The sequence below is a fragment of the Carassius gibelio genome, chromosome A6, assembly GCF_023724105.1.
Source record: "Carassius gibelio isolate Cgi1373 ecotype wild population from Czech Republic chromosome A6, carGib1.2-hapl.c, whole genome shotgun sequence".
NCBI classification, from domain to species: Eukaryota; Metazoa; Chordata; class Actinopteri; order Cypriniformes; family Cyprinidae; genus Carassius; species Carassius gibelio.
Genome location: NC_068376.1, coordinates 24,955,748 through 24,983,110, shown reverse-complemented (window position 1 = coordinate 24,983,110; position 27,363 = coordinate 24,955,748). Strand labels below are relative to the sequence as shown.

The 27,363-nt window shown below is 38.6% G+C and overlaps 1 protein-coding gene across 2 annotated transcripts; it reads left to right on the top strand.

Annotated features, from left to right (window-relative positions):
- Positions 1 to 799: 799 nt before the first annotated feature.
- On the top strand, positions 800 to 27,363 carry LOC128015854 (RING1 and YY1-binding protein B). Of its 2 annotated transcripts, none has more exons than XM_052600065.1 (5): positions 800 to 1,161; positions 1,796 to 1,921; positions 20,557 to 20,823; positions 20,907 to 21,002; positions 23,961 to 27,363. In XM_052600065.1, exons 1-5 carry the CDS (start codon positions 1,136 to 1,138, stop codon positions 24,208 to 24,210), a joined length of 765 nt encoding a protein of 254 aa, XP_052456025.1. In that variant the 5' UTR covers positions 800 to 1,135; the 3' UTR covers positions 24,211 to 27,363. The 2 variants fall into 2 exon arrangements, with proteins under 2 accessions (XP_052456025.1, XP_052456024.1); XM_052600064.1 differs by lacking the exon at positions 800 to 1,161 and adding an exon at positions 1,222 to 1,432.

Genomic DNA, 27,363 nt, shown 5'->3' with positions numbered 1-27,363 from the left:
TATACTCAGAACTTGTTGTATCTTCCATAAGACCACAGTTTATTTTGGCACAATTTAGCCCCTGATCATGCTTGTTAAAGCAGATAAAAAGCCATGACTTACAAAATGTCAATATGTCAGTGACAACAGAATACCATTGCTCACATTCACAAGTTCAGCAAGTTGAGGTCAAAGTTGCATTAAATGAAAATTTGCCCTATTGTTTTTTTCTGAATCACTCTTATTGTGAACGACTGATCCATGTGTTTAATTTTTACTTCAGTGTATGCCATGGTTACAGAAAATAATAACTTAAATAATTAAATAATGAGCCAAAGTTGAAAATAAATTTGTGTTCTTTTAGATATCCAAAACAACTTTTCATAATAATGTTCATTTCATTCTTAATCTATGGGTAATTTATCAATAATCAAACATAAAAAAAATACAACTGGTTCTTCATAGGCTACCAGTTAACACTTAAAATGAAAATGAATAAATATGGTATTGGAATGAATAATAAAATAACTGTTGCTGGTAAACTTGTTGCACAGTGAGATCAGACGGGCATTAAACTGTGGTTATGTGATCATTCAATCCCTGAATTTCAATTTGTTTGGTTTACTTTAATATGGCCAAATTATACTATGGCTTGAGATGGTGAGCCATAAGACAACGTAAACGCCTATATTTTAGTCATTTCAGTGCTGCGATGTCCCAAGTTGAACTTGACTTCTCTTCCCATACAGCCCAGTCAGACGCACACTCCCAGGTGCTGCTGTTGATATATAGCGGAGTCATTCGGTCATCGAGTCAGTCTTTCACAACTGCTTTCTCTCAGCTCGACATGCACACAGCCTAATTACGTTTGGCAATCGGAGAGTAGTGTAGTACTATCACTCTATCCGTGCCGATTATTTCTGGCGAGACTTTTAATCCGACGACAGCGGTGATTGGGCGGCGCAGTCACGGGGTCCGCAGTCTCTTCGCCCTGCCTAGAGTCAGTCAGTCAGTCGGGGGAAGGCGAGTCTGCCTGCAAGCGCTTCTCTCTGTGTGGATCCACCATACACACACGTACACACTCGCGCGGGCATTCACACATAATTATTGTTAATTACTGAGCCCCTTTCGGTCTTCTGAGAGTCTGTTTTCCACCATGGGCGACAAAAAGAGCCCAACCAGGTAAGAAAGCGTCAACAGACGGTAGTTTCCGAGGCGATTTTGGTGTCCGCGCGGCTGGTTTGTTTTTTCGCTCGGTGGATATTCGGATGCTTTTCTCGAGGAGTGTTTCTCCTTTCTCTCAGAAACAAGCGCAGCTATGGCGGCTTTCTCTTCTTCACAGAGGACTCTCAACACGACTCAGTGCCACTCAGACAAAGAAATTGTCTTCCTACGGGATACGACTGGCCTCTTCGGAAGGGGTTTTTAATCGAAGTTCACTGTTAAATGGACGGTTTGTGACATTCAATTTCACGGCGTTTACCGACGCGATATCTTTAGCTCACTGGCTAACGCTAGCTGCAGTGCCAACGGACACCAATCTAGAACCTTAAAGTGTATTATTATATCTGTTAAGCCCGGTGACTGGGAGCAGTAAAGAATAACAGTGGCTGGTTAGCGTGAATTTCCAGTATTTTCCGGTTCTAATAAACCGTCCTCGCACGTCATGGCTCGGATTTTCTGTCACTTTTCTGTGCCACTTAGGTTATGTTAAATGCGTTCGAGACAGCTTAAGTCAAGGTGTAAGTTAGGATGTTAGGGGGACAGCATGTAAGTTGACCTTAATAATTTGGGCTTTTTGTTGTTTTTATTTAAGACCGAAAAGACAAGCCAAACCGACAGCGGACGACGGATTTTGGGACTGTAGCGTGTGCACTTTCAGAAACAGTGCCGAAGCCTTCAAATGCAGCATCTGTGATGTACGGAAGGGCACGTCTACCAGGTATGGGCATTTACACTGGACTTCTGCAGCATTACAATCCTGATCTCATCACTGATGCAGCTGATGTCGATGCTTTACTTCTTGATTTGCTCTTTAAGATTCAGAGAAACGTCATTCTTCTCCTCCAAGTTAAATGTCATTTATTCAGTCTGATGACTGGCACTAGATTGAGTGTGGCAGCCAGCCTGTGCAGTCATTGCAGTGGCAGGCAAACTTTCTTTGTTCTGCATTAGCTTGGACACAATTTATTGCATTGGATTTGCCTGCAGATGCTTGGACTGCAGCTCCATGATCATGCATGCCTGCAGATGCATGCTTGCTATTTATTGCACTGCTGCAGTGATGGCTCCAGTCAGATTTCACATTAAATGCCATGGATGGCATTTGTTGGGTTTGATCAAAGGCATTTAATGCCTGGGTGTGTTTTTATGCTGTCAAGCTTTTATAGATACATTTGCTGTTCAGATTCAGATCAGGAAACACATTTTCTTGGGGTTTTTTGGCATTTTAACCTGGTTAAAACCTTTAAATGTCAATCAGGTGTCAGAAATTCTTCTAAATGTGACATTTATGTTGTAACAGGCCTGCAAGTGAAATAGTTTCTGCTTGTTTTAAGAATTAAAGTAACATGCTGCCCATTTGTAATATCTGTTTAGCTAAAGCAAAGAAACCAACGTTAATGTTGTCTTTCTGGTTTGTCTAATTGGATGATTGCATTGCTCTCATGTTTGTGCTGTTCAGTTAGAAGCTGTCACTAACACGTCTGGGTGTACTCACGAAGCTCATTTAATCATGCGGTTCTCATTCTTTGTCCTGGAAGACTCTACGTTTTGGAGGTCACCCTTATTTGACCCCTTATTTAGAATGTCTGGTTGGTTTTTAAAAGCAGCACAGATGCATCCTTCGCTCCCAAGAACGTAATGTAACGATGAGGAACAACTTTAATGATACCTACAGCACTTTATCACTTCCTGGCTTACAGTTCTCTGCCATTTTGCCATTTAAAAGGTTTTGAGCTGTTCATGGGATATTCAACTGCCTACTGGCTGCACACTTCAGTATCAGTATTAGGCCTACATTTCATTCTGTTGTAGATTTTAAAAAATAAAGGTTCTTTATTGGGAACTATGGAAAAGCTTTAACATTCATGGAAGGCTTCCATTGTAAGAAAGGTTCTTTGAATTTTTTTAATTTTCTTGACATTCGTCGCATTTGCTCGCTGTAAGGTTTTTTTTGGGGAACCAAAATTAATTCTTAAATGGCATTGGCTTGAAAATCCTTTTTTTATTTTTATGACTGTACTGTGTTTTGCCTAATATATTGCATGGGAAATATGTCAATAGCATTTTAAATATGTTAAATAAGTGTGGAGTGCTGGGGTACTCAAGAACCAGGATTGAGAACCATTGATTAAATCAGCAAATGACTGTGTTCGGTTTGCCTGAAATGCCATTGTGGTCATATTCCTGTAAGCGAGTGTAGCTGTGTATCCTCGGTTACTTATGTTCTACGTCTGTCTGGGCTGCACTGCACTTTTTTTTTTTTTTTTTTTTTTAATGTGTGAACCCGCCAACACTTCTCATTAGCTGACTGATGTGGTGTGAACTGATGAGTAATATGTGACTGCACACAGTAATTCATTTTCTCTTTTACATCCAGTGCTTTTCTGACATTTGAGGGAAAGATAGAGTTGTTAGGAGAATTCAGACAGGGCGTATTTGTCAATAACGATTAGTGCGTTTATTCCCTTCGAAACCGAGCACAGCTCATGGATCTGTTCGGAGAAAGCAGGCGTGTAACGTTTGTGGTAATGACAAAAAAAAAAAAGATACCATGCATGTCGGGACGGAAACCCCTCGTCTCACTTTCACTGGCAGCAGTCCAGCTTCTATCAGTCTACTAAATAGAAAACACACGATATTGGTGATGAGAGCTGCTCTGTCTCTGTTTGATCTACACTGTCAAGCTCTGATGGATGCGATTGTTTGCTGATGTAAGAAGCCTGACTCCCTTTGTAATGAGGACTAATTATCCATCTTGTCCATGTTTGATGTATTCCAGTGGTGCACAGGAGGGAGCGTGGGGCACTCACGGAGAAAAGATGCGCTCCCATACAAGTGTGCAGTGGTTTATGCTCCCATCTCAGCACCTTTTATCTCTGTTTCCCCTCAATGAATGGGTCTTTGCGGTGTGATAACACATTCCACTCACCAATTATGTCATCTTTGTTGGTCTTTGGAGTTCAAAGAATGCAGCAACCCCCTGTGCAAGGATGTTTGTAGATTAGCAGTAAATGTTTTTTGTCATGTAAAGAAGGTCTGTTGAAGGCACCATCATGATTAATCTGATTACTGAGCACATTGGATTAGAGCTGATCGATTGTTTTCATGCCGCGTGAACTTGGCCTCTGTGGACTTTTGTAATGATAATTAAAGACAACTTTTTGGGAAAAATGTTAATTAAGCACAAGAGTCTCTTTTGCCCAATTGACTCCCTAACAGATCTCATAAAGGTTTGGGTGTTTACTTGTGGACTGGGCAATTTGATGCTTGACATTGTGCTAATTAGGTGTTGAATGAATTATATGTGTTGTTGCTTTCATGCTCGTGTATCCGCAACTTGCAGGATTGTATGATTTGGATGACATTTTTGCCGGAGGGCATGTCTCTCACTTTTTTTTTTTTTTTTACACACAGCAGCTGCACACTTCATAGACTCATTCAGTGTTTGTTTCCATGGCAGTAGAGGTTATCTAGGGTCATGCTACTGTCAACCTGGCAGAGTATAATAAACGATTATTTTTTCGATGCATCGATTAATCTAACGATTCATTTTCAGACCGATTCAATTTCGATTATCTCCCCATTAATTGAATACTAACAATTTATACATGTTGATTTACGTATCTGAATGAAAAAAACATGAATTCCTTAACATTGCAATATATGTTTATTGGTCTTAAAATTACAAAATAAAAGACTGACTAAGAATGCATTACTTTGCACTTCTATAGAGATAGCATTCAATAAAACCTTGAAGCCTTGAAAACACATAGCTTACTGAAACAAGCTCACTGAACACATAGGGCCTAGCTTACTGAAAAAAGTACTTTCAGATGAAAATAACAACAACTTGATGTCTAACATTCAATAAAAATGTTCACCCGAAATACTTTAGAGCAATTGAAGGAATACAGTAACCAATGTAAACTTGAGGGCTTTAAGCTAATACAGAGAGTGCTTTTCCAAAAAAATAAAATAAATTAACACTGGGAGCCAGCAGCCTGTCATGGAGAAAAAAAAAATCTCAGAATGCTCCATGTGAAACTTTGGTGTTTCGCCCTTTTTGTATCGTGTTTAATGATTTTGATTAATATGCACAAGGGAGAGAGAGAGCAAGAAGCGCTCGTGTTGTTTGAAGACTGTGAGTGCGCGCGCAGCCGGTGCTCTCTCTCTCTCTCGTACGCGCCCTGTCATTCTACATCACTCACCGATTAAATAAGGCTTTGACAGCCGGCAAAAAAAAAAGCTCAATGCAGGAAAACTCTGGATTGGTTATATAACGTAGGACAGAATGTTGATCCGACCATCGCGTATATTCAGCGCACATAAGGTAAACGTTTTGCAAACGTTTTTTTAGAGAAATAAAAACAGGTCGACGAATCGATGCACATATCTTGCGTCGACGTATTTTTTGCATCTACGTCATCAATGACCTCGACACGTTGTCCCAGCCCTATCCATGATATGTAAGAAGTGCGGTCTCTGAGCCCGTCAAAATCAAATTTCCTCAAGCAGCATTGCTTACAGATCTTAAAGCTTCATGTTTTAATATTACATTGGAACAGGAGTGAAGAATACGACACCTTAGTTTCAGTATCAGATTCTGTGGTTTCTGTGTTCCAAGATGCATATCAGTCACCCACAGGTTAGAGGGAAGAATCCATTAGGGGATTCTTAAGTTGATTGATGTGCCGGATCAGGGGGGACTGCCATTTGGCCTTTGTTACCTTGATCTTTAGAGCGAGTGTACTTTTACTAACCCTGAAGCTCCCTGCCAGGTTCCAGCCAAAGTTTTTCCTCCTTTAAACAAGTGTCCAAGTAGTTTTTTTTATAATCAAATGCAAAGCCACACAACCCTCTACAGACACACAGGCAATTAAATCACCATTGGTTAGTACATTTATTTTGTTTGTTTACTCGCCAGACTGATGTACTATATATGGATATTTATATTATATATTTATATTATTTGTATTTTATTTTACAAACACATACACATATGTTTGTAAAATGGCACAGCTTATTAAATATCTGAAAGTACACTTAACATCAGTCAAGCATTATAATATGATATTATGATAATCAAGTATCATTTAATGATAGAACTTTAGTAATTTGACTTAAAACTTGGTAACCATATATATGAATGCATATTAACCATTTTAACTAAACTTAGTGCTGGTGCTTTTTTGGCCTTTCTGTTTTTATCTGTAAAAAAATTATAATAAATAAAATAATAAAAATAATAATGATATGAATTCCACCTATAAGAACAATATAAAACGCAATAAGGATTAATGAGCTGCTGGATTTATGAATATTAATCAGGTTGTGTGCATTCTTTTAAATTGATTTGCTCAAAACAGGGACGATAATAGGCGAGCACTCGCCAATGAGATTGTCATTTTCGCATTATTTCTGCCCACTACCAGAGAACCCGGCAGTTCTTAAAAGCTGAAGTATTTTGACAGGAAAAAAACAATAAAGAATATTGTTTACATATAGCTTGTCAATTCTGCATGTTATATAAGACACTATCGCTCGGTCTCTCTCTTTGCATGTGAGGGTAAAAAGCAAAGTGAATGAGAGTTGTGCGCCTTCACAATAGAGTTTACTTAAAGAACTGATTTTGCTCTCTTAGATTTCCCTCTCAGTTTCTCCTTGGTGTTTTGTCCAGTTTTCTTATTAAGCTTTTTATATTTTAACACACTCAGCAATAGTGCTGGGGAAAATCAATTCACAGATGCATTGCAATTCCTTTGCGGTTCTGAACTGGTCTGCATTAGATTATTAAATTATAAAACATTCTGTTTATTGAGAGCTTACACAGGACAAAATGTTAGCAGCCTGTGTACTTTTATATTTAAAGGGCATATATGTGTTCACTTAGTGCATCACATACTCAGTAGTTGATCTACAGAAAACAAGACATACTGATTACCATAGTTTAAAGTCATTCTGATGTATTAATTTACACTGAATTAAAGGTTGGAGACCTGCCACTTATCGTATTTCGAATATTGATTGGTCTGACCAAATATTTTACTATGGCTTTTTTACAGAATCTTTTCATTGAATTTGACATCTAGTCTCTTTAACTCACCAAAGCTTTTACCTTGTTGAATTATTTTCTGAATGGTCACTGAATCGAAATTGAATCTAAATTGTGAGATGTCTTAACATTGCATGTTCAACAAGTTTCAGTTGTTGACTGTCTCTCTCATGTGTCATGTACAGGGAGGCACATTGAGCAAGCAGATTGATTATTAAGTATGTCACAGCACAAAAAGTCATAGATCTGTTAAGATGTTCTGGTTCTTTCCTGATTCGATTGGAAATTGAGGTTTTAAGTGCCTTTTTTCTGCTTGGAAAAACATAATATTGTCTTGACACTATTGATTTGTGAAATCAACAAGGATGGCTTAGATTCGGTGTGTGTAATTGAAGCAGAGATTTACAATCTAGTAATTTTCTCTGCCATTGCTTAGGTGCAGATTGTTGAGGATAATGAAATTACACAATCAGGCTCTGCTAACACTGTGTCAAATTCTTCCGTGCATCAACAAATGCATTTAGACACACTTTTCGTATCCACAGTTATCAGCATTTAGACCTGCTTTATACCACAGGCATAAGCTTTTAATCTATACTAGTGTGTTAACTGAGTGTTTCAAACTTCTTAATGAGATTGTAGACATTTAAGTGTATTAGCACAATAGTTGTCTTTCAGTGAAAATAAGAGATCTGAATACACAGATGAGATTTTGTATCTTTAAGAGTTTAGATAGAGGTAATGAATAGTGGTGGATTATTAATATATTTGCCAGGCTGATGTCAAACAATATTTGGCCATTGTGTTATTTGGAATTGGCAGTTTTATGAAGTTGTATGAAATGAGATCCAAAAGTCTGAGATCACCAGTTAAATAGCTTATATAATAAAAAAGCTTATAGACGGTTTCAACTAGGGATGTCAAATTTCGATTATTTCCATGATCGATCGTCGTTTAAATTAACGATCAATTAATCGATTAATCGTTAACCATAATACTGCAAAATGCGTCTATTGCAGGCACGCAGTCAGCGGTATGACAGGATGTGCAAAAGCCACACACACACACAAAACGCTTTCTCACTTGAATTAAAGAGGTTTTAGTCTGAATAAAATGCTAGTAGCAGGATTATAAAATGAATAGATGCGATTATGATCATTTGATAAAATGAAGAGAGCGTGCCATACTTTTGAGGTCATTTTACTTTGTTGACAGTTTCCAATCCCGCACGGAGAACGCTGAACGCGCATCTTTAAATGGTTTTGTGGTGCTCGTTGTTGTATTTTAAAGCACAATTGCAATGTTTTCAACTGACATTATTGTATAAAATTATCCGAAATGTGGAGCGCGTGTGACTGCGCTGCACATTAAGTGAACTACATCGGCGCTGCTGCACCAAAACACAGTTGCTCACATTAATTTGATCCTGCTGGATTCTGTCCTAGAAAATGTCAGATTTTTAAAAATCCGGCATACAGCGCATTAAATCGTGACAGTGCATGCGTGCAGACGAGGATGAGCGAGCGCGGCTTTGGCTAGATTTATTTGGAGGTTATTGCTCATGTCTCATTCGGCACAAATCAAAATGTTTCCATATTCGCAATGTATTTGAATGTTAAACTATTATTTATAATGTAAACTAGGCTTGTACTTAACACGCATTCGCATATAGACGGAAAAGATGATCCTCTTCATATGAGCAAAAACGCGCCCACACTTCTGTTTTAAATCCGTTAATCTTAATTAGCCTATTTAAGTCGGATATATTTCGTATAGCCGATTTAAAAAAAAAAAAAACATGAAAACAAATTGTTATTTTTATTTTGGGCCTATTACTTAGTAGGCTATACATTTTCCTTAAAGCATCCCATTTTGTCCCAGGGCTTAGAACCTGTGCCCTAGTCAGGTCCATGCAGAAACTTGTGAACGATGCTCGGCGTCATCGTTTAGTGACAGCAGTGAATGCTCCAGGAATGTGTCGGTCACAGCGCCTATTAATCGCTGTTTTGAATCCAGCAATTATTTATTTAGAAATGATAAGATCTGATTATGACAAGTGTGGTATAAAAGCTTTGTTTATTAGAGGAATAATAGGTTAACTGGAAAATGTTAGATCGCGACCATGCTTTTGGACCCCAAAGTCTTCATTTACGCGGCTTTGTTCTGGTTTGCCGGTTGGTCACGAATTTCCACAAATTCAGTATATTTAGGCATTGTTTCTTTTCCTAAATCTTCATAGTCTAACCCTCTAATTTCCCAGGTTTATTTTATTATCTTTCGCTTTTAATAACTGTTTTTGCATCTCTTACTGTGGTAAACATGGGAAGGGAAATTAAAGATTTCATGAATTAAGAATTCGTTCGATTTATTAATTTGTTCCCTTATTTCACTTAAATCATGGGTTATTTAGGGAACAAAATTAATGAAACATGGACAATTGCCACATTAATAATTCGTAGGAATGAATTAACAAGTTGTAGGAATGAATAGACTACCTGTCCTGTCACTGTGCCCCGCAGCCCTGCAAAGCGCACGATATAAAACAGTTATCTGATGAAATGATTAGTAACTACATTTCTATTGCATTTAATGTTGAAGAACTTTTATGTTGTTTCTATTTTAATGTACTTTAAAGTTTAAATCACATTAAAAGCTTAATTTGTACATTGTGAATGAATGATGATGCTTTTATATATCGTCACCGTCACTCACAGCCGCTCACACGTGTTGAGTGCGCATGAGCCGCACGCAGCCCAACATTGAATCGGTTAACCGACCATCGACAGCCTTAATCGATTGCATCTCTTATCGACAATTAATCGATCATCGATTAATCGTTGACATCCCTAGTTTCAACGGCATCAACATAAACAAACGTTAATGCGCGTGAGCACTTTTGTGGACCTAACTTAACTTCCGGTAGACACCAAATAGAATCAATAACAACAGTCAAGTCCCTCTAGAGTAGATATTTTTTGATAACAAACAAAATATGTTTGCTGCGTGGATCAGGCGGACTTAATGAAAATGCTAATTCATTATTTGCCAGCAGGAGATGTTTAAAAGCATAGACATAAAGCGCGAGAAATACAGGTTTCCCCAGTAACAGCTGTAAACAAAGCAGAGCTGGTACGCTCATACGCTGCTTTATCAGGCATATAACATGCAAGTCCTACTTCAGAAATACAGCGATATAAAAACAACTGTGCCTAGTTTTGATTTTTAAACATAAATGTAAGGAATTATTATTATTATTAAACGTGCAGTACGTTACGTAATGTTACGTCACTCATGTTTATTTAACGAAGCCTTTTTGAAAATCGATCAGTTTTAAAATTGTGTCGAGTCTCCAAAAATAAATAAATGTATGGGAAGCACATCCCGCAGCACAACCACCTGAGCCCAACTTCAGTCTACTCATCACCTTGGCTTTAACTGCGTTTGTAGATGGCACCGCAGCCAGACCGATATAACACAGACCGGAAGTTAACTTACGTCCAGGCGCGTGCGCCCGATGAAACAGTCTATATGACACCAACATTTTAGATATTAATTGTATTAAAGAATTCTAGATTCTAATTTCGATACCACAGCAAAAACTGCTTCCCCCCAGTTTCTGAAAAGGCTTAAGCCTTGTCCCAGACTAAAATGCATGTGTGGACTGTTTTAAGTGAAGTGAGTGAAGTGACATTCAGCCAAGTATGGTGACCCATACTCAAAATTTGTGCTCTGCATTTAACCCATCCGAAATGCACACACACAGAGCAGTGAACACACACACACACACACACTGTGAGCACACACCCGGAGCAGTGGGCAGCCATTTATGCTGCGGCGCCGGGGGAGCAGTTGGGGGTTCGATGCCTTGCTCAAGGGCACCTAAGTCGTGGTATTGAAGGTGGAGAGAGAACTGTACATGCACTCCCCCCACCTACAATTCTGTCCGGCCCCAGGCTAGAACCTACAACCCTTCGACTGGGAGTCCAACCCTCTAACCATTAGGCCACGACTTCCCCCACTAAAATAAACTTACTGAAAGTTTAACTTACTTAAACTTTTAACTGAAATAAACTTACACTGACATAATTTAAAATATGTTAGTGTCATTGTTTTGTCTCAAGATGCACACCAGTGATGTTTTTTTTTTATGGCACATTTATAATGTACTATATATTTATACATTTATAACAGATAAGGGATGCAATAAGAGATGCTCTTGATATACATTGCAATACAGTTCTTGTAAATTCCTTTTTGTTCGTTGTCTGTCTTTTCAAAGCTTAAGTTACATAACGTTTATTATTATTATTTTTTTTAATTTGCCTAACTATTGACCTGACCTTTTTTTATATTATTATTATTATTATTATTATTATAATGGTGAGCTTACACAGTTGGCTAGAGCAGAGCTGATTGGGGAGAACGGAGGTAAACTCACTCTATTGGTTAGTAAGACTGTCACTGAAGGCTGACAGTCATGCATATGCTCTGGAACAGTGTAATATCGCGTCCACATTGCAGGCTTTTGCGATTAGCAAATTGCAACGTCTCAAATCATGATTTCGATTAATCGCACAGCCCTACTGCCCTCTGTTAAAGGCTATTTACAGACATTGTAAAATTTCCACACAAATCACATTTTGAAAAATTATTGTATGCTTTTGTGCAAATCTGGAACAGAGATCTATTGAAATAAAACAAAAAATGGCCAGTTGACAAGTGCATCTGTACTCCACTGTTTAAATTAAATGGAGATGAATCATTGTTAAAGTTACAAAGTTACTGGCCAATAAGGATATTTTGGCAAACTTTTGCATTCGTCCATTCAAGCTCTGTTTGCATTTCCATGGTTGTACCGAGTAGAGTTGTCTTGCTTGAATGTTTTAAAATCTCTAGAATTTTTTTATTGGTAAGGCTTAAAAAGACATGCAAATGATAAACTTTTGTTACGATACAGCAGTGGCCCGATCGGCCAGTGACAAATTTGTAAACTGTCCTATGCATCTTTCACACTGGGCCCGGAGCCATTGGGCAGTTCTTATTGTCGAGCCCTGCCACTGAACCCCATCCTCCCTACCCTGGTTGATGCTTCGTATTGAGTTTGAACCGTGTGTGTGTGTGTGTGTGTGTGTGTGTGTGTCTGTTTGAGTGGGCTGAAATTGGCCTGAAAGTGATTTAACGAGAGAAATTGCTGGCCATGTGATTCTGAAGGGAGGTAGATGCCAAGGCAACAGGGAGGAGATAAAAAAGGAACCAAAAGAATGGAGAGAGTGAATGAATGTGAGTGTGCGTGTTGTACGTGTGTGTGCTGTGAGGAGGGGGTTGTGGGCCACTGCATGCTGAGTTTGATGGACGGCTCTGTTGGGATGTGCTCACTCAGCCAAGAGCCTCTCAGAGGGAAGGCAGAATGGAGCACATCATTACCCAGTGCAGGGAAGCACTGGGCTCACCCTCATTCAACTCTCTCTGTCTTCCTCCTCCTCGTCCGCCACATGTCATTCAGTCAGTGGAGCAGAGGAGGCTGCCGTTTGCCTGACTCATGCATATCACGTAACCACAGTCAGTGACGTTCGGTGACCACACTTAATCAGCTAACTGAGTAGGAACTGAAGTTGTTTCGATTGAGGAGCGCTGACTCACGGTAGTCTGCGAAGCCGAGCGCTGATGAAGATGGTAAGGCAGACAATAGAAGCCCGACGTGACTGACAGCTCGTCGTGATATAAGCTGGAATCTGCTTTTGCCAGAGGAAATATACAGCCTTTCCAATCTGCAGCTCTGGTTGTAAATAGATGTTAGTGCTAAGAGGATTATTCCGCTTGCTTTATTGCTTGCTGATGTGTTTTTCTATGACATATTGAAATTCTTCAGAGCAGTGAGGGCATGGATTCACAGATAACGTATGAAGGTGATTGCAAGGGAACGCTTCATGTGAAGCTTTTATTTTACAACAGCATGGTCTTCTGGAAAACATGGTCACTTTAAATCACATGCAAAATATCAAATCAAGCAACATCTGCAAACAAATCCAGCCTCCAAATATGATTTTTTTTAAATAACATTTTCAAAATTTTCACACTTATTTTCTTTTTAATGCAGTTTTCTTGGTTTTTCTCTCAGTGCAAGAAGTCAATCACAAAGGAGTAGTTCAGCGCCACAGCGTGGTTTTCTATTTGAGCGCTTAACAAAAAGTGCTTCATTGTTGCATTTCCCCTTATTAATTTAGCAGAGCAGACTAGTCTAGACATAAATATTCAATAAATTGTTGTGTTGAAAAGGGTGCACATTGCACAGACTTTAACTCATTCATACTGAATCGAAAAGTGAGCTGTAATTATACAGGTCAGAGGCAAGGCAGCACTCAAGGGAGAGAATTGGATAGAAAAAGGATCACTCTTTAAGGCCGTTATGTGAAAAGAAACATGACAAGCCTGTGCTGATAGATAGATCCTTATGTGGGCTAAACACAAACATTACACCTGGGTTTGCAGTGTGAGTGATGAGGGCAATAGTGCGGTTTCCTTTGGTGAAAGGTCAGACAACACAGGAAGTCTTCTCTTGGATGGATCAAAAAGAGAAAGAGATGTTTAGACAAAAAAAAGTTCTTTTTATCGCTCTTTTTTTTTTTTGCTACTTCTAGACAGGCCCACACAGAAGCTGTGCCCCATTTCCAAATCCAAAATGCTAGTCATATTTTTTTTAAATGACACTGGAGGAACAAATCCCTTGATTGTGTTGAGGAAAAAGCCCTGTTACTTGCAAATATCTTTCTTTTTCTTTTTTTCTTTTTTAATTTAATTTTGTTAATATTCATTTTGATGTCTATTAAACAGTTTGTGACATTTTTTTATTTTTAAACATTGCTTAGAAATTGTATTAATGTATGAAATTAATAGAAAATTAAATTTACAAACTATTTAGTTTGACCTCCTGAGGGGTGATCAATACTTTTCTGCTTTCTGCTAAAATAAAATATCCCACAGATTGCATTTGTTTCACTATTTGGTGCTTTTTATTTTATACACTATGCACTCAGCTAACTGCTGCGTTTTCATATTGCAGTTCACGTCCATGTCTAAGGAGAGCAGTTAGATATCATGGCTAGATTTTTCACCACAGCTGAAATCTTCTCCCCAGGGAGCAATTTCCTCAGGGAAGAGAGAGGGCAGAATCCTTCCAGAAGGTGGAGATGAATGTTTAATGTCCTCCACCCAGTCGAGAGCGACAGAACAAGAACCCAGGGCCTGTTCTCTAGGTGCTCGCTTCGCTATCTCCGTTCTGTACAACAGGCACAAAGCCATTAATCGCTTAGTAGAATGGCTTATGGGAGCCCGGTCCCAGAGCTTGTTCAACACACGCACACATGGCAGCTTCATCATCCCCCACCAGCAAGACACATAATGCTGCTACGCCAGAGGATCAAGGCACTCTGCGAACTGTCACTGCTCATAACTGTCGCCTTTGCCATGATGTAAGAGGTGAATGATGTTAAATCTAGTGGAGAATCTCACGAATGCTGTCAGGAAATGTCGAAAAAATGTATAGAATTTTTCGGACAAATATGAGTGCTTTGCATTTTTTACATTCAGAGTCCTCCATCTGAGATTAATTAAATCCATAGGCTCAGTATAGAGTCTGGGTTCAGTTTAAATAGACTTGTCTTTTAAATGACAACAGATTGCTCTTTAGATTGTAGTCTGCCTGTACAGCCATACATAAGTAGCAGATATGTATCCCATTGACCCGATTGTCCTCTCTCCAGGCCACTTTGTGCCCCCATAGCTTGTAAGAGTCACTGACAGTGATTGCCTGGTTATGCTGCACTTGAAATGGAGAGCTGTGTTAATTGAGCACTTTTTTTGTAGCCTCTCTTCACTGGAGCGTTCTCTCATTCTGTCTTGCTTCTACAAGCAATCTGTTTTATTTAACGCCACTGTAATTTACTGCACCGCTAACATTTGTGTAACTGAAGCCTAGACTGGAGTCTCATGGAAATGCCAACTGCTCCAGGAATTAAAGAGCCTCCATGTGCGGTGTTATTAATTACTTTTCAGACCAAGGCTTGTTTTTGCGCACTCCTACATTTAGAAAATGATCAATTATATCATGTAATCAAGGTTTAGTTTGGAAATACGATTACATCTGAGTAACACATTCTTGAATATTCAGCAGAAAGGGCAATAGCTGGTTCCAAAAAAACATTTAAGCAAAGAAAACCCTACATGATAACCTTTAGTTTTAAATAAAACAAATTATTTTGGCTTAAGGGGCTGGTTGCAACTGAGCCTGGATATTTTGCAGCGAGAATGTTGTGAAGGGTTTCTGACTTCTAATGACCCATGCATTTTCACTTGGTTTAATCTTGAAGTTGAAGTTTCCCTTTTACTCGTGTTGGTTTCTGTCGAGGGCCGGTTGAGCATGAGGACTATGATTGGAATGGAATACTAGCACCATACTCGCGGTTTACTACATAATTAATGCAAGTGGCATAATTAATTTATCTACTGGAAAATGAATATTTCACATTTTAAATAAATTTTTGTATAAATTATTAGGCTAAGAACTAGATTAAATGAATCAAGGAGATGTTGTTGGCTAAATCATGATGTTTCTATCAGTTTCATGGTCAAATGGCAGTTACATGGCAGGACAAGGCAAGTCAAGTGCATTGCACTGCAATGTGGGATACAGTATTGTACAGTGTTCTATATTGAACTGCATATTTTGTCAAATGTAGGTCATCTGGGTGTTCTATGTTTAAATGTACTTTGTACAGTATACTATACTGGAAAAATATGCATCATTTATTTTGATGCAAATGAAAATAAGCCTGTGAGGGAGAGAGATGCCATCCATTCAGTAGCTTGCAATATTTGTCTTAATGTGTAATTTTCACAGCACGTGTTCCCTGTGCTTTCTAAATGATGGAAACCGAAGCATACAACAGTGCATTGTCCCTCACAGCCTTATTTTCATTCAAGCCAAATTAAATGTGACATATGCCCTGATTGATCCATAGTAAGAGTAATATGGTTTTCCAAAACAACCACAATGGCCTGTCTCACCAGCTTCATTTAGGTTTCCCTCGACTTGGCATCGTCTGTTCGGTAATGTGAGTTTGGTCAGTGTCCATCTCAAACTGTGTGCTGTTCCACTGGAGGGATGCCACCTGTGTTCATACACGAGAACCAGTCAACAGGACGAGGTTGGGATGAGGCGGTCATGTGTCGATCAGTAAATAATGCATTGTGTGGTTTTTGTCGTGCTTAGGGAGTGTTGACAGCAGGCCTCACATGCCAGTGAGCTCTCGTGGCTGAGTTACAGCTGGCAATGAGTCGTAGCTCAACCGCTCGGCCTGTTTCTGTCTTGCTGTACTGCCCTTGATACAAATCTCCACTGAGGGGAGGTTAATCAAATCAATCACGGGCCTGTCCGGCGCTAGACTCCAGGGCTAACCTCAAGTTAGAAGGGATTTTTGGATCCCCCTCTGAAAGTTAAACTAAGCCAAGTCCCTGTTAAGTGGAGGAGTGTGTGCTTTTGACAAATCTCTGGTCTGGATTAGAGCGAATTCCAACAGCGCTCAAGGTACTACAGGTGATGGACGGATGTCTGTGGCTTTCAGCACTGGTGTGTGATGAACTGATGATTCTCGTAGGCCTTAGTCGGGATAACAACTTTATTATTTTTGACAGGAATGAAAATGAGACCGTGTAGGATTAAAATACAGTCCGTTCAATGGATTTGTTTTTACTGTTGGTTGACAACATATAGAAAGTTCTGGTGACGAAATGTCTTTCTGAAATATTTCAGTAGACAAAAACTCCATAAAACAGTTTCAAAGTTGGGAGTTGTGAAAGTTATGTGACTTAGGACTTTTACACAGTGCATGTCATTGTAAAGACTGTAGGTCCATCCCTGACAAACCCCTTTACATCCACATTATATTCAGTATGGTGTCTAACCTGATTAAGATCTATACAGTTGTTAACTAGCTAATAAATGTGTTGCCAGAATAGTTAATTCATAGATACTGGCAGATATCTGTGACATCCATCAGACACCTAATTAATAAATATTAAGAGAAAAAAAAAAATATATATATATATATATATATATATATATATATATAATTATTGATATAATACTATTTATATAATTTATTAAATTAACATCACTCTTTTTGCCCTTAATGAAAGCAGTAAGCCATGATAAGCTTTTCATTATGGTAATTTCTTATCATGGTAAAGAGCATTTTAGACAGTACTTCATGGCAAAACCATGGGGGGAAAAACACTTTAATGCATGACCTCTCGTGGCTTAATTCTCTATTACCACTCATGGCATGATTTTTTTTCATCTTCTGGATTGGAAATGTTGCCCGAATAGCATAAATTTAACCATGTATATTTCCACTTTTTAAATTGTTTACTTTTCCTCTGTTATTCTGCAGTGTGATAGTTCCTGATCTTTGTTTTTCTTGCCTTGACCAGCACAGACCCAACACATACTATTCCCACATGCTCTGAAAGATGCTGTGCAGTATCTTTTGCCAGCGGGCCCTGAAGCTCATCTAGATTTCTCACAGAGGTTGTATTGATTGTAGTTGTGCTGGCCTCATGAACATGATTCCCCATTATGAGGGATAGATTGGCTTCACTTTGGCCGGTCTCTTTGAGAAAGGCGGCTGTATCCCATCAGTCATAGGGAGTGAAAGAACCATCGCTATCTAAGGGCCACAAGTTTTCTTAAAACCTCCAGTAGACAGCTGGGTCATCTATTGGTTTTGAGTAGAAGGGCATCAGCAGGACCAATGGGTCTTGAGATCACTAGAGCGGCTTCAATCAGTACTTCCAACTGTATTCTGATTTTTTTTTATTCTGTGACCACTTACGCTGGTAGCCAGGTACAACATGACATGATTCTAGTGACAACCTGTTGCGACAAAGGCTGTGCTTTGTCATCACTTTCCAAAATGTAAGAGCATGACTTTCATTGCATTCTCAGCCTTATTTTCAGTGGTTAAGTACACACAATGGCACAGTGCAATGCATTGGCCAAGCATGTTTGTGCACTTGTATAGATCATGTGTCTGGCCTTTATCTTTCATTCGTGAGTTTTAGAAGTCTAACCGCAATCTAAACCGCTAAACATTCACAACTGTGATTGATCTGAAATATTGAGGTGAAGAGGACTCCCAAGTCTAAATGTTTAGACAAAGCAAAAACACTCGTGGGCTTTGGCTCTTCCCCTATGATCGAAATCCTGTGTTACCCCCAGCTGCTGCCAGATGTTGGCCATTATGCTTGAGGAACGTGAGCTGGCTGAGGCTGCGTGGTGCTCTGCCTCAGATCTCAGACACAGCCCCTCGGCTTTTAATTAACTCCACACCACACTGAGGAGAGAGAGACTCCAGCGCGCAACCATTATAGAATGTGTGTGTGAGCACAGAAGCACAAGAAAGATTTCTTCAGCGACATAGATACTATTAGTAAAGGTTCTTATACATCACTTTGTAACTGGTAAATGGTGTGTTTATGGTGCATATGAGAATAGATGAATATATTGTGAAGTTTCTTCTCAGCCTTTGTTTCAGGTTTGTGCTTTTTGTAAATAAAGTTCAGACACTGAGAAAAAAAAAAAAAACAGTTGACCCGTCACAAAGACCTGCCATCTTAAGACTGTTTCTATGTCCGACAAGCTCTCACGCCACACACCAAGTTCTCACGCAGTGAAAAATACATTGCGGAGCAAAGAGGAAATTGACAGACAAGACTTACCTCAGACCTCAGTACAAGCATCACGTGGAACGATCATCTCTTCCTCTTTACTAGTTATAGCACTGTCAATCAATCTCCTGGGCGAAGGGTCAGTTTACACTCAGAAATTGCGAGTGAAATAATTACAAAAAGAAAGGGCATCTAACAGTTTAATTAAACGTGATATTTTGAAGTTGAAAAACTGATAGTATTTTCTTGTAGAACACAGCTATATTAAAAAATATTTTTCATGTGTATCATGAAATCGACAAGTTTGAACTTTTAAATGCATAAAGGTTATCCGAAAATAAGTAAATACCTGATATAAATATATGATTTCAGTAAACGGCTTATAGTTGGGTCTGATCCGCACACAAAGCTATCGTATTGCTTACGTAATACTTGAGATCAAGTCATATTGACTGTTTTTATGGCTTTTTATGACAGCCTGTGAGTGTAAAACGCTAATAATAATGATGTTTTTGACCATTTGAGTAAACTTTTCCCCCTCTATGCGAGTTTTGATGGGGCTCGGCTTGTTTGTTTCAGAGGTCTATTGGATTGAAAACCGCTTTCTTTCTGGTTTGTGGCAAATGAGGCCAAACCTTCTAACTAATCTGATTAGTCCCTGTCATGCTGCAAATGTCCCACCCTATGATCCTCACAGTCATTTATTAAAGGAGTAGAGTAATGAGATTACACATTCAGCAGTCCCACACAGCTGGCGATGGGTTGTCATCACATTCAGGAGACCAGTGAAAGGGGTTTAGTCCCTGAAATGCTTCCAGAGGGCTTTATCTGGCTAGGTATGTCTTAATGCCCTCACAACAATCCAGAGAATCTGTGCTTTAAAATGGTTTTGTGTAAACACTGGCTGAGGTGGATTACATGTAGATGTGTGATGAAGAGCAGACGTGTTTTAGTACTGTACATTATTCCAGTGAGAGGTGCTTGATATGACAATTTGAGTGCATTTGAATGAAGACTTGACCACTAGTTAGAAACTTTGCTGTGATCTGACATAGATTTTGATTCATGAATAGTATGTCATCCAGTATTTTTTTCAAAAACAAATAAACAAGGTTAGTTTTCTTACCTTTTCCAGTTGTTTAGTGATTATTTATCTGTTCTAGATGAATGAATATCTAGTTAAACGTAATACAATTCTGTAAGTTTGCTCTAAGCAAAAGAGCCTCTTTCTCTTTCAGTCAGTTTTTAGTGGTTTATTAAAAGCATGCATTTTGATCACTCTAATGTTCTGTTGACATGGATAATTTGAAGAAACATGGCTATACTTTCAGAAAATTTTGTATTTTAACGTGTATCCTTGCTGAGTGCATTTCACCATAGATTTCTGCATTACTGTAAATGCATTGTTTTGCAGAACAGAACATTAATTTAAAAAGGATACATTACATTACTTCAGACTTAAGATATTGCATTTCTACTCCATAATCTCCAGACTCTGCGGTTAAGTGAAGAGTTTACTTGTTTCAGTGGAGTTAGTGCTGCTCTGGTACTGACTATTAACTCGGTTCGCCCCACAGAAAACCCCGGATAAACTCCCAGCTGGTGGCACAGCAGGTGGCCCAGCAGTACGCCATTCCTCCTCCACCAAAGAAAGACAAGAAGGAAAAGCCTGAGAGGCCTGAGAAAGATCGGGCCGAGGGGGAGCGTCCTGATAGAAATCCGCATGACAGCGAACACACGGACATGGACAAGAGTGAGAAGGAGCAGCCTGACAAAGAGAAGAAGGACCGAGAGAAAGAAATCACCCCAGCCGTCATCAAGAAACCCAACAGCAAAAAGAACAAGTATGTTAGTCACCAATAAGAATGTGAGAAATTCAGATGTTCTGCTTTATGGCATTTGTAACCAAAAAAGTTTCTCTTTACAGACCCAAGTCAGACAGCCATCAAAGCCCACCCAGTGAACGCAACAGCATTCAGTCCGGCAAATCCACAACCAAGACCAAGAACTCCCACATCTCCAGGTATCTCACCTTTATCTTTGTATGCATTCTGTAATGACAAATCCGCACTGTCTCTTTCTCACTGTTGAGAAAAATCCTGAAAAAACCTGTCGACTGTAAAGTTGTTTAGTGTGTGTTGCACAACACAAGATGTATAAAATGAAATCATATTTGTTAAATTCCCATCAAGTTGAATTGAGGCTGTTCTTGGCTAATGCTGTAGAAAGGCTGGTATTGTAAATTCATATTTTCTAATGTATTTATCTATTTTTACTCTTTTGCTCACTTTCTTTTACTCCCTTGTTCTTTCACTCTTTCATTCTTCCTTCCTACTTAATACCTACATACCGACTTGCCTACCAGTCAACCAAAATAATTTATTTTTACACATTCCTGCTCTCTACTAATAGTTTATCAAATTAGTGTAACATGTACATTACAGTTTCAAATGTTTGTAGTCAGTATAAATTCTTAAATACTTTTATTCAACAAGAACACTTTAATTTGATCAAAAATGACAGCACAGACATTTATAATTGCACAAATAATTTGTTTCAAATAAATGCTGCTCTTTTGAATTTTCTATTTATCAAAGAATAAGGATAATAATCTGCTGTTTTAAATTCTCAAGCTCATTATAGCAGGATTGATTCTAATTGGGTGTCAGTGTTTTTACGGAGTGTCTATTTACACTAAGTGCAAAGAGCCCGCCTTGTTGGTTGAAGCTATCTGCACTAACCCCGCCCACCAACACTGCAAAAGTCAACCGATATTCATCAACTCCAGTGGCACAGATGGTAAAATGTGTGACGTATTCATTTTGATGCGGTCGATCTGGGTTCAAATCTGCCTTTTGGCAAACTTTTTTTCTCCCTTTTCAAATTTCAAATCATATCAGAAAAGCATTTATTTTCAATGAAAATGAAGAATATATTCAAAAAGTTGAAAATAAAGTATTGGGTAAAATTACAATTTACACTCAATAAGTTAATATTGAATCTAGAATCTATAGCTATTTACACTTAGTGCCGCTGCAATGTTTTTATCATTTATCAGCTGGAAAAAATCATTCTGAAAGTGATTCCAACGATATTGTTCATCTGTGCCTTTATCGATATAGCTGTGGTGTGGACCAAAGTCCTTTTAGGCAAGTCGTGCCACTCGGCCATCATCTTGGCATCGCCTCCGGGCAGCTATTTCAGACTAACAAGACCAGGCTCCTATCTAAATGAATGGGCATAGAGTCAGAACTGCACTTTCACTGGTCACCGGGACATAAAAACTACATGTATAGAAACAGCAGTAAAATATGATAAAAATTGCTGAAAATTTTTGATTACTTTGCCCCAAAATAAGGTTTAAAACGCCATTTTCCCCACAGGTTATACTTTTTCTACGCATGCGCAAGAGTTCCTCAACTGTGCGCATACATCAGTAGAACCAGACGATAGGCTTAAATGTTTCCCAGCTTGACTGTTAAGAGCAGATGATTGGCTTTCCAGCGGGAGGGGCGGGACATGTGCATACAAGCGCCATCTTTGCCGTTACGGGTTTTCCTTATAATATAAGGAAAACCCGTAACGGCAAAGATGGCGATTGTATGCACATGTGCACCAGTGAAAGTGCAGTTCTGACTCTATACCCATTCATTTAGATAGTTGTATTGAGGATTGAGGAAGTGGAATGTCTCTTATAAATTGTCTCTGTGTGGACTCAACAATGTTTGGAACTATATCTTTATCCTTCTCTTTATAGTTATCATCCTTGGTTTGAACAGGCCTTAATCCTTGTAGCGTTTTGGACTTGTGGATCATTCATGTTGGCTCCCTACTCCACAGGGATCCAGACTACAACAACAAATTTGCCAGCATTAATTTTGTTACAGAAAACAACTGAGAGTATAGCTTTCTGTGGTTTAATTAGTCATTTTGAGGGTGCTGTTCAGGTGCTGGTTATTATTTCTATTAGCACTAGTCACTTTCATACAGATTTATAAAGATGCTTGATGCAGTCATTTAAAAGCCAGAGTAATGGTATTGCAATAATAATAACTGCTTTTGAAGGTCTTGCTTGAGAATGTGTTGTACGTCACACTGAGAGTGAACAAAGCTGGCAGACAGCAATGACGAAAGTCACTGCAGAAAGTGCTCTGATTTCACAAATGCCTTTCTCTCTCTGTCTGCATGTCTCTCTTTCTGTCTGAATGAGCGAGTCGTGGGCTGATCTCAAATGAGCAGCACAGTTTTACTCCCACACACGCCCTGTTGGCTGCCGTCCCACCGTTCAGTTTCTGTCTGCTTCTGCCAGCAGAGCTCACTGTGTCACATTGTCTTGGTGGCATACTAACAACTAAGGCTAATGCCAATCAATGAAATTTAGCTTTGTGCTTTTGCCATGCACACAACCCTGGAAATATGTCTCCATTTTTTGACTGATTTTGAGGTGGGCTTTTTGTGTACATTTGTGTCAGTTTGGGTAATATGTAACGTATGAATTTATTAATGCTGTTCAATGTTAATCTTGTTGATCATGGTTAATCTTTGCCTGCGTTCTTAGATTCTGATGTTTGGGAAAAACGTTTCTTTTCACCTCAAATTTTTGAATACTAAACCGTGTTAAGGAAATGTTATTCCTAAATGTTACTCATGTTAGTTACTTTTGTGCAACGGCCATACCCCTGTCCTTTTCAGCTTTTAATATCAAAATCATGCAAATACTGTGGAAGGTGAAATGCTGGACCTGCCCCCCATTATCCAACCATAGAATTGTTTGTTATGGACGTGACCAGAGAGAATCTGTAATGTTTTTATTTGCAGAAAATTTGCAAAGAAGACATGAAACAGGAATTGTATCTTCATTTGATAAATTGAAGCCACAAATATAAAGCCATTATCTTTTTTTTTTTTTTTTTTTTGCGTTCTTTGTCACATTACCCTCCTGAATATTTCTCTCACTCTCTCCCTATCTCCTAACCTGCAGGCCCAAGCTGAAGAACATTGACAGGAGCACAGCCCAGCAGCTGGCCATCACCGTGGGGAACGTCACCGTGATCATAACAGACTTTAAGGAGAAGACCCGCTCCTCCTCCACCTCGTCCTCCACAGTGACCTCCAGCACCGGCTCTGAACAGCAGCACCAGAGCTCTGGCTCCGAGAGCATGGACAAGGGCTCATCCCGTGCTTCAACACCAAAGGGAGACCTCTCGGTCGGGCACGATGAGTCATTCTGAGCACCTCGGACGCTGTCCAGACAGCAGGGATGTACTTTGCCTCCACTTTCCCCTCTCTTTGCCCTGAGTCAACTCGTATTCATTTCTATCACTGAAACAGGGATCTAAGGTCCTTGTACCCACACACACTCAACATACAACATACACAACATTTTTGTGAATGGTGCAACCATGGCGGACCATGGATTTTCCCTCCCTGGAGACATCCCACTCTTGTATGTATTGTTTTATATTTGTAAGTGGATGTGCAGCCGAATCAACATTTTTTTGTTTAAAAAAATATATATATGTAAATGTCTGTGGTGCACAATAACCACCAACATTTTAACTATTTTGGACCATTATTGCTCTAATTTATTATGTTGCATCTTTGTACCCTTTTTTTTTTTTCGGATGGACCGTTTTTCTCAGCTAAAGTAGCCAACAGCTCCCCTTCAGTGCTGAAATGATTTTTCTGAAGATTCCCGAGAAACTTCTCACAATGGTGCTAGATACACTGTGAAATGATTTCACACCATAGAAACAGATCCCTCTGCTCCTGGAAACAGTGGAAATATTTGTGTCCTGGTGTCAGGCTGCATTCTTCTGTTGCTTTGTTTTGGGATTTTTTTTTTTTCCTTTTTGCAACTGATCTGGACATTTGTGCACTGACGGTCCTGAGATCTGGTTTCGTCAACATACTGAACGTATGGTGTTTTGCATCTGGCGTATTATGGAGAAAACATCTGCCATTCACAAACTGCAAGGAGACATTGCAAGCTTGATGTGAGCTATGGATTTGATCGTTCTGAGGTGAATTGAGCTTTCTCAACACTCACTTGGCTTAACATCCTTGGCTTTTGTTGTCCTTTATGGTCTACATATGATGTATTTTAAAAACACTAAAAGGTCTGTAGGCCTTTAATTTTGAAGAACTACTTTTGTTTTATAGGTATTTTTGATCGAAAGATACAGATTTTAATCTTAGGGTTTTACTCTGCCTTGTTTTTATCTGAATACAAACTTTTGAAGTTTTTTTTCCCATAATCTACAGAAACTTAGATGATGGTAAGCAGTGCAGTATTTACTAAAACAATCCCAACTCTAGAAATAAGTGATATTGTGCTGAACGTGAACTGTCACTGAATGCATGGGAAATCTCGCAAGTAAGGGTGCGCGATAAATATCGTACGATAATTAATGCGCATCTCATCGGTTCTCTAATCAGCAGTAAACTCCCTCAGGTGCGTGATTTCACATAGAGCAGCTGTTACTTCATGGAGCCATTGTTAACTGAGAAGATGCGCGAATAAACGATGATAATAAACGTGGATTTGCGCAGCTAATCCGTTAACAATGACTCCTTGAAGTAACAGCTGCTCTATGTGAAATCGCACACCTGATGGAATTTACCGCTGATTAGAGAACCGGCTTTACTGACGAGATGCGCATTAATTATCGTACAATATTTATTGCGCACCCCTACTCGCAAGCATTCAGTAATAACATTTTTTTATTTGTGTCACAATAAGTTGATGCAAGCATGATTTCATACAATATTCCCGCTCCCCATTAACGCAAGATGTCTAGCAGGTAGTCCCACAAATCTCAAGGTCAGCACATCTTCCCTTTTGAAGTGTATTAAACTTGTACAAAGTATGTGTATATGATATGAGTTTTATTTATTGAAGGACCAAAGGAATTTGATATTGATGACATGCTAGACAAATGAATAATTCAAAATGTAATTACCATATGTGTGATATAACATTTTAATAAAGTCTAATATAATCCATTTCAAATGTGTAATTCTTGTCCTCTTGATATATGCAGAAGATTTGTATACTTGTAAATTCATAGAAATTCATGTCAAGTCTGTAAAGACGAAACGGACTTTTGTCACTGTACTGCGTGTTAATTCTGTAACAGCATAGAATTATTACAGTGAACTCCCATCAAGCTGTTTTTCCCTTCCACAAATTGTGCTTTTAAGCCATTGTGTTGTTTTGAAAAGAAGAGATAAATGGACATTATTATTGGCTGGCAACTTTAACGCTTTGAATAGGTTACTGTTTTTGTTAACAGAAGTAGACAGACTAAAGCATTATGTATAAATGAAGACTTCACTGGGTTGTTGTTTTTGTCGAGGGTAACCATGTGTCTTCTTTATATATTTGTGATGTTAACCAACCAAACCGGTATTGATTGTTGGATACAAAGCATTTAAGTTGTATTGATCCAATTCCAATTAGATCAGTGCAAGATTGACACTTCGTAAAATCTTCTTTTTCTTACAAGTATGCAAAGTAATAACCAGAATGGGAGATGTTTGACAAATCACAAATCAATGGGGTGTTAATTATTCTGCATTATTCTGATTACTGAGATTTTACTACATTTTAACCCCAAACGTCATCAAATGTGCAATGTATAGCATAACGCAATGTTTCGTAAAATTGTATGAATATAGCCATTTTTTCACTTGCCTTATCCGCTGTCAGAAACAGTTACCTGAATTTTGTAAAACTGTAAAGAAAAAAAAGAACAATGAATTGTGTTTAATTTATTTACATTTGAGGAGAAGAACAATTGCTGAAATTAAACCGTGCTTATGTATAATTCAAATGGTGTAAAAGCCAACGTAACGGCTATGAATGACAATGGAGTTTTTACGCGCAAGCAGCTCTGTTCTTGTGTACGACTAGTAACCTTAATTTACTGTGTAAAGATGGTTACTTTTTTTTTTAGCTTTGTTTGTCAGAAACCCAAATATAGAATGCTTGTTTGCATATGCTTTAGCGTTAACATTGTGAAATTACCGTGTACCTGTATAGTCCTGGTTTCTTAAATTTTGTCAATGTCTTGTAAAAATGCCTTTACAGTTTCCTTTTGCATAAGAAGTTTTAATTTTGTAAGCAAGAATCTATTTTTCTCCTCGTTTTGTTTCCTTGCTCCTTACTGTTATTGAAAAAATTGTGTGGAGCTCATTAATTTCATTTTTTTTAATTGATCACTGCTCCTTGTCTATAGCTAATACAAAGCTAGCATTCAACAGACTTCTGGCATGTGCACGACTTTGCTTTTAGATGCTTCTTCATCATATCCCTTGCTTCCAGTAGAAATGTCTATTGATGCATTTGCTTGGTTTTTTCCACAAATAAAATGTTCAATTTA